This window comes from Antrostomus carolinensis, unplaced genomic scaffold (assembly GCF_000700745.2).
Source record: "Antrostomus carolinensis isolate BGI_N321 unplaced genomic scaffold, ASM70074v2 scaffold31354, whole genome shotgun sequence".
Taxonomy (NCBI): domain Eukaryota; kingdom Metazoa; phylum Chordata; class Aves; order Caprimulgiformes; family Caprimulgidae; genus Antrostomus; species Antrostomus carolinensis.
In genome coordinates, this window is record NW_010311890.1 from 1 (window position 1) to 13,719 (window position 13,719).

General features: G+C 38.4%; 2 protein-coding genes across 2 annotated transcripts; one reads left to right on the forward strand and one right to left on the reverse strand.

Moving 5' to 3' along the window:
* The first annotated feature begins 94 nt into the window (after positions 1-94).
* On the forward strand, positions 95-7,440 carry SKIC8 (SKI8 subunit of superkiller complex). Its single transcript, XM_010166877.1, has 10 exons — positions 95-139; positions 235-262; positions 602-707; positions 1,572-1,744; positions 2,829-2,977; positions 3,336-3,429; positions 4,206-4,299; positions 4,970-5,062; positions 5,718-5,796; positions 7,152-7,440. Exons 1-10 carry the CDS (start codon positions 128-130, stop codon positions 7,239-7,241), a joined length of 918 nt encoding a protein of 305 aa, XP_010165179.1. The 5' UTR covers positions 95-127; the 3' UTR covers positions 7,242-7,440.
* An 823-nt stretch (positions 7,441-8,263) lies between these two features.
* On the reverse strand, positions 8,264-12,122 carry DNAJA4 (DnaJ heat shock protein family (Hsp40) member A4). The gene is made up of 6 exons (XM_029084720.1): positions 11,948-12,122; positions 10,910-11,014; positions 9,917-10,144; positions 9,607-9,837; positions 8,997-9,097; positions 8,264-8,909 (listed from the first exon to the last, which is right to left on the reverse strand). Exons 1-6 carry the CDS (start codon positions 12,003-12,005, stop codon positions 8,691-8,693), a joined length of 942 nt encoding a protein of 313 aa, XP_028940553.1. The 5' UTR covers positions 12,006-12,122; the 3' UTR covers positions 8,264-8,690.
* Between the last annotated feature and the right edge of the window lie 1,597 nt (positions 12,123-13,719).

A 13,719-nucleotide genomic window follows, 5' to 3' on the forward strand; every position in this document is an offset into this window, starting at 1 on the left:
GCCGAGGCGAGTTTCCCTCAGGCCTTGCTGCTCTGCCTGCCGGGCAGCGGCGCTCTGAGCCGTGCTGCTGAGCCTAATGGGTTTTCTCCTTCCAGAGCGTTCCTGTTAAGAGTGTTCCCGTACAGACATGACCACACAGGTAAGTAAGAGCACAGTGGGAATTAAACTAATCGGTAGCCTGATTTTTTTTTTTAGGCTGCTCATAAGTAATATTAATTATTTTTTTCTTTCTAGTACGGTATTCTCTTCAAGCAAGAACAAGGTGAGAAAACGCTAACATGTACTAAATAACACTGGTCTTCTCGGGTGGTGTAAAATCGATAATGGCAGCTAGATTTGTGAGATGACCCGAGTTATGTTTATATTAAGTATAAATCTGATTAGCTCAAAAATAGCTATGCTCTTTTTTCAACAGTGACCTTGGTGAACAAAATAAATCATGTGTTTTAAAACAAAACAGGGACAAGGCTCTCAGAGCACTGATAGACTTGAAGAGCAATTGCCAACATTACAGTGGCAAGTTTAGCATTACCAAAAGTAGTTGTCTTCCATCAAAATAAACCATTTAATTTTTAAGTTCTATGCTTATATTCTCTTTTAGCTCATGATGATGCCATTTGGTCAGTTGCCTGGGGAAAAAATAAAAAAGATGGTTCTGAAACAGTGATCTCTGGTTCTTTGGATGATCTAGTTAAGGTCTGGAAGTGGTAAGTGAAGTGCTCTGTATTAATCAGTTTTAAGTCCTGAATTTCCATAATCTGCAAGTATGTTAGAAGCTACATCAGGGAAGGGGTAGCCTGGCTCACAGAACTGTTCTCTTGACCAAGCTTGTCTCATCAGTGCATGCTTTCTCTTGGGGTGGTAGCATTCTAAGGTGCTTTAATTTTTGAAGAATGGAAACCCTTTTGAAATGCATGTGAAATTTTATGTGTTGTCAGCCAGAGACTAGTACAACTTGAATGTATTTCTAAACCAAAGAATTAGAAATGCAACTTTTGAAGAGACAATGCATTGGGAGCATGTGTACTGTGGAAGAAATAATGGGAATAGAGTAAAAGAAGAAATTACATCTTCCTTTTTTATTTAAAAAAGAATACATTCCTCATAATCCTCATACAAGCGATACCAAAGTCTGCTTTTCCAAAGAAATTGTTCTGTCTCTTAGCCGAAGCAGGATTAAGTATGCACTTCACTGTAATAGCACGAGTAGCTCAGTTGTGGTGATTACAAAAGTGTTGGTCATTGCATTTCACACTGTGCTGACAGCTTAAGAGTCTGCTGTGTAAGTACCCGTGTATTGATGGGTCCTGTGGGACTGTTCAGTGGGACTGCTTACAGACTCGAAGTACATGCTTTGCACAAATATGGTAAATGACTGATTTGTCAGTTCTTTCCCTTAAGTACGGAGCAATTTGTGCGTAGGTATCTTCACGTTTCATGGGTGAAGTTGGATTCCCTTTTGTTGAACAAAATGGAGAAATGTGGGTTGTCTGTTTGTTTTGCCTGAGCCTGGAGGTCAGTTAAGTACTCCCAGCTATTCATAACAAGGCTTTTCTTTCCCTTGAACAAAGGAATGATGAAAAATTGGATCTACAGTGGACTCTGGAGGGTCACCAGCTGGGCGTGGTATCTGTGGATATCAGCCACACAGGCTCCATTGCAGCATCCAGCTCCCTAGATGCCCATATTCGCCTTTGGGATTTAGAAACTGGCAAACAAATCAAGTCAATAGATGCTGGCCCTGGTAAGGTAACAGCGTTAAGCTGTCTCTGCCTAAAAAGTGTACTTTAGATAGTAAATACTATACAGTGTACAATTAGGGTACATGAGATGACTAGGGTTTGGGTTTTTTTCCCTTAAATCTATCTTTGTTTGCAAAAATCTTAGTGATTTTATGAACTCAAAGTAGCATCAATTTTACATTTATTTTTTCACATTACTTGCACTTTCTAGATACATCGAGATATGCTTTTTGCCAGGTACATAAAGCAGAATGGAAACCAGCTTGCTCTTGCAGATATATTGATAAAAGAATATTTTAAAAAATAATTCAAATGCTTATTCATGTTGGTTTACAAGCAAAGTCTGAACTTTCTTCCTAAGTACTGCACTGCACTGAATTTGAGCTGTATATGTGATGCTTACTGATGCAGTACATCCAATCCTGAGTGAGCAAGTCAAAACAGAGTAAAGCTGAAGTCTGGATCAATGTTACATCCTCCAAGCTGGAATTCAGGGCCTAAGAATTTCTTCTGAATATTTAATTGGTCCACTGGCAATCCCTAACTTAAGAACAATCTTGCAGTGTTTTGGGTAATTAATATTAAGCTTATGGAAAAAAAACCTGAATTACATTGTGCCAGATAAATACATTGTGCTGCTATAAAAAGGTAGGTTTTTTAAAATTCTGTTGCAGGAAATGTTGATCCGTTACATTTGTATATCTGCGTTTCCCTTGCATCTTCTGTGCTTTGCTAGATACTAGTGTTGCTATTTTTTACTGGTTTAATATCTTATGGTACCAGGAGAAAAGTAAGAATTTAGACTTAACTCATGCAGTCTTAAATTCTAAATTTATTGTTACAGGAGGGTCTAATAAGCTCAGTGTCTTATTAGAAAATGTAATCTTTCACTAAATCCATTAATTACCTAGAAGGAAGTTAACTTTCATGAGCTTGTACGCTTTTCTTAAGAGTATGTAGTAGAGTTGAGATTATTAAAGAGTAGTTAGGGGGTTAAACATCTGAACAGATGCATACAGAACTGACATTGTTGAATAAGAACTGGAAACAGTATTCAGCTAACTGATTTTTTTCTTTTTAATACAGTTGATGCTTGGTCCCTAGCTTTTTCACCTGATTCCCAGTACCTTGCAACAGGAAGTCATGTGGGAAAAGTAAATATTTTTGGAGTTGAAACTGGAAAAAAAGAATATTCTCTGGACACCAGAGGAAAGTTCATCCTTAGCATTGCATATGTAAGAAGCACAATTGATAATTTCTTATGTGAAATTGCTATTGCTGTAGTATGTTGTAAATCAGATATTTTTGTTTTCATCTCTCACTTTTATTTCTATGTAATATTAAATGACAGTCATACTTTGATAGTTCAAAGTATAATAAACTGTGTGACATTCCCTCCCTGCATGTATGGAAAATATACTTTGATCTTGCTTGTACCCATATTGTGAATAACTCAGCTGAAGTCTTCAGGATTTTTGGAGCCCAGGTATCTTGCATAGGTTGTATTTGTGACAAGTTGCCAAGAGTGTCAGGGAGGTACATAGCATAAATGCATACAGTTGTTAAATGCATATTTTTTGTATGTTACTACAGAGTCCAGATGGAAAATACTTAGCCAGTGGAGCAATAGATGGCATTATCAATATTTTTGATATTGCAACTGGAAAACTTCTGCATACGCTAGAAGGTAATGGTTTGTGTGTTTGCAATACCCAAGTTCTGGCTTCATTCCTCAACAAGATTAAAGGATATATAACACAAGTCAGAATAAGATACAGCAGCCATAGCAAAAATGAGTTGATATTTCTGTCCATTAGACAGTATGTAGTTGTTTAGGGTGCTGTAACTTAAACCGCCTAAAATACTAGAGACAGACTGTTAAACTCAGGCTTGCATCATAAATGCCCATCTCAAAAGATAATCAGTAATGCTTAACTAAATTCTTAAACTGCGAGTTCTTCTTGTATTGCAGTGCATTACAAGGAAATGAAGCTAAGCCAAATGTGTGCTGCCATGCGTATGGTATCAGTTTTATAGCAATTTATTCCTGTTTTAAAAAAGAACCAAACATTTTATGTTGTAGAAGACATGCATTTTTCTAACAGACAAATGGGCTCTTAATGTTCCTGCAGTTTCTGTGCAGCTCTATAGTTAATTAAAAAAACCCAAGCACTTAATATAAAATCATATTAGAAAATAGGACATAATTTCTAATAAAGATCCACAGATGAAAAAATAAGATACTTTTGTGTTGCAGTGGACATGCCTTAATATTCAAAGTTCAGAATTATTGTCGGTTTCCATTTTATGTTGTGCAAAGAAACCTGTAGAGGCATAGAGAGAAAGACTTTACAGAGGTTGATTTCTTTTAACAGGCAATGTTGTTCTGCTGTAGCTTCTTAAGCACTGTCACTAGTAAGAGGAACAGCTACATTCTAAGCCATATATAACTTTGAATTTCAGGTCACGCAATGCCTATTCGTTCACTGACATTTTCTCCAGATTCTCAGTTACTCGTAACTGCTTCAGATGATGGCTATATCAAAATCTACGATGTGTAAGTTGTTATTTTGTAAGACATGCTAACAGGAAAATATTCAGAGAAGCTGACGCTGTAAAAAATATAGTAAACCCTCTGCTCTCTGTAATTCCCTTCAGGTTTTGGTGACTTCTCTGTTTAATAAAGAATCCTAAATAATAAATTAGTACACCCTTAGATAGTTTTTTAATACACCCTTTGATAGTTTTTAAAAAGTGCATAGGTTAAGAACAGCCTTAACTTGAAAACAACTTTCCTCATATTTGCCCTGTAGGCAAGAGGCTAATTGGTTTGTATATCTGTCCTTTGTGTTTACGCATCTTAAACATCTGTTCTGTACCCAATAAATTATATTTATGACCTATTTCAGTTGGATTGTGCAAAAACTTGGAAGACCCTGGGGAGGAAGAGGCACCGCTTCAGTGATCTTCACTCCCTTAAACCTGCATTATTTTGCCTTCTTCATGGTGGAACTGTTTTGTCCACCAATTTATCTTCTTAGTGATGACTTATGTTAACCATTTGAAATGGAAAAACAGAATCGTTTGTCCCGAAGTCACCTTCCATGACTTCTCATTGAATCATTTCTGACTGTACTAGCTTGAGTGTACTCCTGTTGCTTTTTTCCCTGTAATTCACAAATCAAATGTTAAAATTATGGGTTTTCTAAAATTTGTTCTTCCCACAGGCAACACGCAAACTTGGCTGGCACATTAAGTGGTCATGGATCCTGGGTATTAAATGTAGCTTTTTGTCCCGATGATACCCATTTTGTTTCCAGGTATTAAGGATTTTTAACGTGTTTATGCTTAGTAGGGAAAAAAAAAATTCTAGGTGGAGATGGATCATAAAAAGTAAATGCACACAAATCGCAATGGAATCTATAATGGAATAACATACATCACACTTAAAAGACTCAAGAGCCTATCTGTGATGTGATACCAGTTGTAGTGAATAGTATTTTATAATGCAGGTTATCCCGCTGCAATGCACTTCCCTACAAGTGAAGAACATCGGAACCTAAGAGAAGGGCAGTTTGATTCCAAATAGCTGAAAATTTGCTGCTGAATTAAAAAGTACAACCTAATGTAGTAGTATGTTAATCTAGTTGAACTTTATTGTTAACTCTTAAAACAACTCAGGCAGTTGGGGACCCAGTATATGTAACAGGAGTTTCTTTATCTAAAGAACTTGCTTCAGAGAGTTTTATGGCTAAAATGGGAGTCTTAATTTTCATGTTGCAGATACTGAAATAGTAAATGTATTTTAAAGGTAACTGAAACCTGGTGGAAGATGCACTCCTTTTCTGCTTCATCCCTGTATTTGATGGGTGAAAGAGGGTTTCTTAAGTCTACCATATGAGATCTTTTAAGCTGTGCACTAAACTATAGTTTATCTATTAACTTAAACATTGATCAATACTGTTTTTCTTTCAGTTCATCTGATAAAAGTGTGAAAGTTTGGGATGCTGGAACAAGAACCTGTGTTCACACTTTCTTTGACCACCAAGATCAGGTATGTCTATTATTGCTTTATCTAGGTCCCTGTCTTCACAGGAGAACTTCAGTTGTGTAGTTATGCACATTTGTGCTTCAGCTTGGTGCTGTAGCTTCAGGGTTGGACTTTAGCTTGCTGTAATGAAATCCTAAAAATTGTTCATGATTATTTGGCACTTAATATTAAACGAATAATCCAAGCATGTAGATTGATCTCTTCCAAGTAATTACATTTTTCAGGGCCAAATAAGGGCAATCCTGAATGGCCAAAAGGATTCTTACCAGACTTATTTGTCTGTGGTCTTACTTATTTCTGTCACACAGTGTGTGCCTGTGTAAGGGGGGGGGGGGATCTAAAAAGATGGAATTATCTAAAGATGCTTGAAAGCAGCCTTCAAACCCTATTATGTTTTTTTTGCTGCATGATAGCTACCCTTGAGGGAAGAGGAAGTTAAGTATCTACCAAGTTACTTCTTTTCCAAATGTTAGGTGTTAAATAGAACAATGATGTTTTGTAATGGATCATAGAGGAATACTTAAAGGAAATTCCGATTTTTATTTGGGCTCTTCCAGGTTTTTTTTTTTTGTTGGTAACCTTTTCAGTTATCTAAAGCTATGGGAGTTTTAGTATTGAAATACCAAGTGGAACTGGATTTCCAGTGCTGTAGCTGTTGACTATAATCCTGTAAGGCTGCAGAAAGCAGAAAAACACCAGGCTGGGTTTTAGGTATTAATGCAACATGCTGTACAAGATTCCCACAACATGCTATTGTCAACATAGCCATTTTGCAATCCCACCCTAATGTACTGGGTAGCCTTCACTTTTCCTGATGTCATCCTGATTATTAGAGATGGGGGCCACTTAAGAGTTTGTATAACTGTCCTTAAGTCAGAGGACTGACTGTATTTTTTCCAAGTTTTGCACTGATAAGTAAACAGCTCTCTTCATTAGTCCAAGGATAAACTGGATCATTCTTTAGTCTGCATGAAAAATACTTCCTCTCTTGCTTTCCTGAAAGCACTGCAAGATAACTCCTTGAAAGGAAGACAGGATGGGTAAGAGTGAAAAAGTGAGGTTTGATTTATGCAAACTGAGCCAAGTACTTTCCAGCCTTTTTCAAAGTATCTTTAGATTCTGTAATCCATTGTCTAAGTGGAATGTAAGAATTTGTCAGGCTACTAGATGGCAGTATCCTTCTCTAGTTTATCAACCTCACCTGCTCTTAAAAGCAGGAGCTATAACTGGGACAGCTCTAATAAGGTGATCTTCAATAATCCTCCCACTTCTGCTTGCAGTCAGTAAATATCACCACTATAAAGGTATTTTTTTTCTTAAGTGTCCTGTTGATAAGCTTGTGTATGTTCTGATTGCAGGTTTGGGGAGTGCAATACAATGAAAGTGGGTCCAAAATCGTATCTGTTGGAGATGACCAAGAAATTCATATTTATGACTGTCCAGTTTAAATGTCTTGACTCAGACCCTTTGGTTAACTCTTCTGGCAGTTTTTAGGACTACTACTTGTCCTTCTATGTAATTTTTTAATATGATAAAAGCATTTTAGTAATGCTGATCTGCAAAATAAGGTATGTTTATATATAACTTTCATTTTGTTTAGCATGAGAAAAAGCTTTACTTTTTTAAAAATAAAAGCTACATATGCAAGTAATTTGTATCTAATCCCTGCAAAAATGTATTTTTGGAAATAGAGTCATGGGTGAAGTAACTGCTCAGTTAATCTCCCCTGCCTTTATACATAAATAGACTGGAGCTGGGAAGTGTTGACCAAGTCTCACAGCAGCTTATTTTAGCAAAAGGAAAAGTGACTGAGGCTATGCATTGTGTGCATGGGGAAACAAGAGCCTGTGCTCATAATGCTGTCCCAATGAGTGCAACAGGGTCACTTAAGTTGAACACCTGTTTCAGCAATTCTGTGGTGACATAACTCCTTCATCATGGTTTCATTTCACAAAAGGGTGCTAGTTGTTTCCCTAGCCTGACTTAATACAAACTCTACTAGAAAACAGGTAAAAGAGAAAAGCTTTAATGTGACCATTCTACTATGGTATCTTGTCATGTTATAAAACAGCATACCCACCGCATGTGTTTTTGGTTTATTGATGTTAGTTTAAGGCTCAAGTATACAACAATTAGGAGGAAGCAAAAACCCTTTCTAGGGAAGGCTGAAAGACAGAGCTTGAGCTTCTGAAAGATCAAAAGTTTATTCAGAAGTATTTGCCTGTATGCAAGTTGGATACCTTATAACCCTAGGTTACACTTACATAGAGCTAAGCAGGTGAAGGAATGCTACTCTCATACCACAAAAGAACACAGGGAAGAGTACTATTATGCAAGGAGTGGGACATGCACAAAATGCTTTCAAAATACAAAATGGGACGGGTACTAGCGTTGCAGCCAACACAAAGTTGAATATGGAGAACAATCCAGACTAGGTGAGGGGAGTCTGAGCTCAGAGAAATAAAGGGGGTTCTAGAGTGGCTTAGAAAGTACAAGAGAAGCACGATAAAATGGGAAGAGTTCTATTTATTAGAAGTTATTTCTGCTGTGTTTTATTCTATGAAATTAATTTTCCAGTATGAAAGTATTTACATAAGACATTCCACTTAGCCTCTATCAGTATTCCCAAAGTCTTATATAAATAGCATAGATGAAATAAATTGAAAACCTTCACAGCAAAGGAAAATGTATACCTACTCTGTTGGTTCTCAGCTGTGTGACATTTGCTTCATATATAAAGACTACAAGAACACAATATAAATTAGTTACAAAAAGGTGATACTGACAGCGCAGCAACTTAATTTGCTGAACACAAAAACCACAAGCAGTGGCTATTACAGCCATGCAGTTTTCATTGTGAAAATTTACATTTTAGATGACATCCATTTCACCTTGCTTTAAGATGTCTGACATTGTACTCCTGTTCTTGGACCCTCCTCATCTTCTTCATATGCTTCTCCCCCACTGTTACGGTAGGTTTGCTCATTTGGATCAAAATCTTCAAGGTCTACCTGATCCATCTCATCTGTAACCATAACATCTTCTCGTGGAGGAAGCAGAGCCTCCAGCAGATTCAGTTTCTCCCTTGGGAGCCAGTAGTGCTCTGGAAACTGGACCTACAATTTAATGCATTTTTTAAAAAGATTAATAGCTATTCCTGATGCCAACATGGCTATCTTTGCTACAGAAAAGCAGAGACTTACCAGAAATTGTATAATTAAGCTGCCTTTGTCCATTGGGGATTTGTAGATGGGCATCCCTTCATTGCAGATACACTTCAGGTCACCATGTTTTATCACTTCACCTACAAGAAGGCAGATGTTTCATAACCGTGAAAAGCAGGGTTCTACACAAGCAGTGTTCCCACAGCATCTGAGGAAGACTACTAAGCAACTTGTAGAAAAGGCTGCTGACTGAGAAGTATTAAAACCAAGCTACAAGAATAAGGCTATTTAGCCTATTTCCTCTACTGTAAGAGAATCCTCTTCTCTTAGCACAGCCTTCAGGCTGAATTAACAGATTATCTAGTAGAGTTTATGTTTCTGGCCTCTTGAATATTTTCCTGGCTATCCACTGCCAGAGGCTGAAGTTTATTAAAATGGATTTGAAACCTTTAGCTGTAATTCTGCATGCACTCTTTCAGAAGGAATGACAAAGAACCAACTAAATTAAATGAGTGCAAGTGTAGCTTGAATCTGCTGCATCTAAAAAAACCCAACAAAACAAAACAACACCCCCAAAAAAACCCCACACAGTCCAGGCACAATAGAACAGGCAAGCAGTTTATATAGCATCAGAACACTTAAGACCTACCTGGCCTAGATGATATGACAAGAACTCTGTTATCCAGAGTTTCGATAGTCTTTCGGAAACCACATAAAGCCTCTGAGAGTTGAATTCTCATTTTTGTGATCAAGTCATGCCCTCGCCTCTGAAAGACACTGTGATCCTTTTGATCAAGCACAATTATAACATCACCAGGCTCCAGATCAGGCTCCTGGTCACCCTCTCCATGAAATACTATCTTCTGACCATCTTTCATACCTGGAAAAAAGAGACCCATTTACTCTCTGCAGAACTATAAACTATGATTAGGGACACAGAACAAATGCACAGTTCTTACCTTTATCAACATGAACTTCTATGATCTTTTTCTCTCTTACAACCTTACAGCCATTGCAGTTGTCACATCTGTCCTTTGGATTTATTCTTTCACCTTGGCCTTTGCATTCTGGACACACGGTTTGGATTTGTTGTACCATGCCAGGTCCAATCTGCTGCACTATAACTTGCATTCCTCTTCCTTTACACACAGGGCACTTTTCTATTGCTCCTCTCTTTCCACCATAACCTTTGACAAAAAGGTTAAACTGATCTCAGTGTCAAAAAAAAAGCTGCTTTACAGTAGTCGGGCCGGAACTCATTGCATCCAAGAGCACCTTTAGGGCAACTTAAAAGTAGTTCAGTAATGTATTTCCAACATAACTGGAACTTAGTTTCCATCGCAAAACACGCCCAAGTTACAAGTTTCTACAAGCAAAAGCAAGTCCAGTTTTCTATGCAGAGCTTATTTTATTAGCCTCTGCCCCACCTCCAACATATCTTGGTTTTCAAGCAACTCAGAACACCAACTTCAAGACCTAGACATTCCATTAATACTTGGGAAAGAATCTGCTTGCTAAACATTTAATGGATACAAGACCTTATTAAGATTTACCTCAAAGATGACCAGTCATTATGGATACTTAATAGCTGTAAAATGAGTTGCATAATACAAGCTAGACTTCTACCCACAGCAATTTAAAAAAAGTTTTATGAAACAGCCATTTACTGAAGTTCCAGATTAAGATACTTTTAATTTAGGTACCCTTAACTGTAATTCACAGTGACTTTAAATCTGCCATTAGAACAATAACTTTATACCACTATGTTTAAGAGAGCCCCATTCTTGGATAAGCATAATTAGGAACTAAACACCCTGGCAGATTTTCAGGAGAGGAAAAAAGGAAATAGAAAAATAAAAATAACTGCCCCTCCACAAACTTTCTTCCCAGCCCCTCATATTAAAAAAAAAAAAGCTTGAAGGGGGGTTTAAAACCATTACTTGTATTTTTACCTTCACACTTTCCACAAATAACATTCTTCTGCAATGCCAGCTTCCTTGTAACACCATTATACAAGTCTTCAAGAGATACACCTAGCTGGTGCACAACGTTTTTGCCTTTAAAAAAAGAAAACAAGAGAAAAATTAAATCTGGTTCAGCTGTTGTAAGGACAAATGTTTATTTAAAGGCTTCTAAAATTGTTCATACATGCACAGTCTCACTGAAGAAATGTAAAGTTCATTCCAAACTTTGAACACAGCTCAGCCCCCTTAAAAGCATGTGCAGTTCCATCAGCTTCCACTGAGCTGCACCCACTTACATCAGAACATAAAGTTTAGCTGTAATTAAGCAAAACATCATTAAAGCCACCCTATCCCTGCTCCTAACCCTAATTTTATAAGCTTAACTGAAACAGTAAGATACAAGGACACTATCAACTTCAGATCTAGCCAATATAGAAGTTCCTGGTTTGCCTACCTGTAAGTTTCCATGCCACTTCATAGCATAATTTCAAATATTTTACAGCAAGTTATTACTTCCTCCTTCAACAGACATTAGGCATGAAAAAAGATGAAAATCATACTGTGCTTTTGGCAGCACTCTCTACTCAGTTTCACATAATTTCTTCCAAATATTTTAATAAGATTTAACATTACTGAAGTTTAAGTTGATGGTGTCCTTTGAAGCAAGCTGCTCAAAGCATATGAGCAAGTGAGGCATAGATCTGGGAAAAAAGGTAACTTCAGCTAGGTCTAATTCAACTGCTGTAACCTACAAGTGTTTTCCCCCTCCCCTACAGATTACCCACACCCACTTCAACAAAAAATTAACACAACTAATCAGAAAGATTGCTATGGCTATGTTATGTTATCTACTTTATTAGAATCTTAATACCAGAGTAACTAAAAAAAGTCGTATTTTACTTGATCTATTGTTGCAACGAGTAATAACCACACCCTGTGCACTTAGCAAACAGCAGTACCATAGCACAGGTGTTTTATGCTTAAGTGCATGGTTAGAGTTTCTAGAACTTGTTTAGAACTGTGTACCTCTTCTCTCTCTATTCATTCGGCCTCCACCACCAAAGAACATGTCAAAGATGTCCATGGGTGAAGAGAAGCTGCCGCCACTCAGGCCTCCTTCTTTAATAGCCTGCTCCCCACCCTGGTCATAGAGGTCCCTTTTCTTTGGGTCCGACAGAACTTCATATGCCTGGGATATGAGTTTAAACTAAAAAGAAAAAAGAAGCTCTGAACAACTATGACCAAGAGGAAAAGTAACCCTCCCATATGCAACTCAGATTGAGCCCCTATAGCACTCTCTTGTAGCATTTGTCTTTTTCTAAAAGGAAACTCCCTAAACAAATGAGTAATCAACTATTTTAGTACACTTTCAGCCAGAAAAACCACCCCTTTTCTCCCTCTCCCCCCTCCTCCCATGTTACAAGAGGGCTTAATTCAGAGTCACATTCAACTTACAAGCATGTGCAAACTACACTCTGATGACTGTGGTAGTTGCAACCATTATACACCTCTAACAAAGCCATTTGGAAAGGGATATGATGCTCAATGGTCAGACCAGTGATAGCCATTCTAGATCTAGAAAGGGACCCTTCATGCCTGCTGAGCTGCTACATCCAACTAGAACTCAACAAAGATTTAAGTGACTGTAGACACTGGTGTTGCTTACTCAACACAAACAGAAGGACTTAGATACAAATAAAAACATGCACTTTACAAAAGAATATAATGGTATTTTTAAAAAATAGTTATTAAGAATTTCCTATTACTAAGATGACTAAGTCCATTTTTAAACACAATTCACTATTATTGAAATGATTACTTTGATTTTAAATACGATTTACTTATAAACAGGTAAAGTGGTGTTAAGTAAAAAAGCAGGCCAAAAATAAGAGCAGAAAAGGTTACCTTTGACTATTTTACTATTTAATCAACTTCAGTTTTGTAAATTAGTGTACTAGGCACACAAATATGGAACGTCTATTCCCATGTTAAGGTATTAGGAGGACAGTTTTTAGATAAATAATCCTATTATTTAAGTTTTCCATAGTTCTCCAGTTTTTGCGCTCATTTATCCTCCTAAAAGGAAAATGGGGAGTTTGAGCAGATCTCTGCTAATAACATGTAAAAAGGTTTTGTAGTTAACAGTCTACCCGTGTGCAGCCCAATGATCTAGTCTGGTAGTTGCTCTGTACATCTGCATTAGGATTTTCTCTGAAGGAAACTGATCCCGCTCAGGACACAAATCCATCTAGTGCAACCCCAGCAGGCACAGCAGAGCTGGCAGCTGGATCCACCACTGGCCTTGGCAACATCTAACACAGCACAATGGCCATCAGGACGCTAGAAATCCTTTCAGCTTTGCCTGTATTCACCCGCGTTTCTGTAAGAACGAGATCCCACTGGCAACTGTGGAGAGACCGGCAGGAACTGCGTCAGGAGCTCCTGCGTCAGAGGAGCCAAGGCAGCCCCCTCCCGCCAGAGCGGGCCACCACGCCTAGCCAGCTTCAGCCGCCTTTTGCGGGCCCTGAAGAACGGCAGCCTCCATGTAATCGCGCTAAGCTGCGGGAACGACATCATGGCCGTCCTTACGGCAAAGCAGAATGCAGCCAAGGGCGCGCTTTCCCCTTCGTACGTGAGCAACAATGGGGACGTGGAAGCCCCTCAGTGTCCCACGCCCAAGGCCCTGCACCAGTCCACGGGCTCTCCCGCCGGAGTCGCCCATCTTAAGGCTCGGCGGCGCCTGAGGGAAGCCCGGGCCGGCGCAGGCACAGCCCGGCCCGTCCCGGCTCCGCGCCACC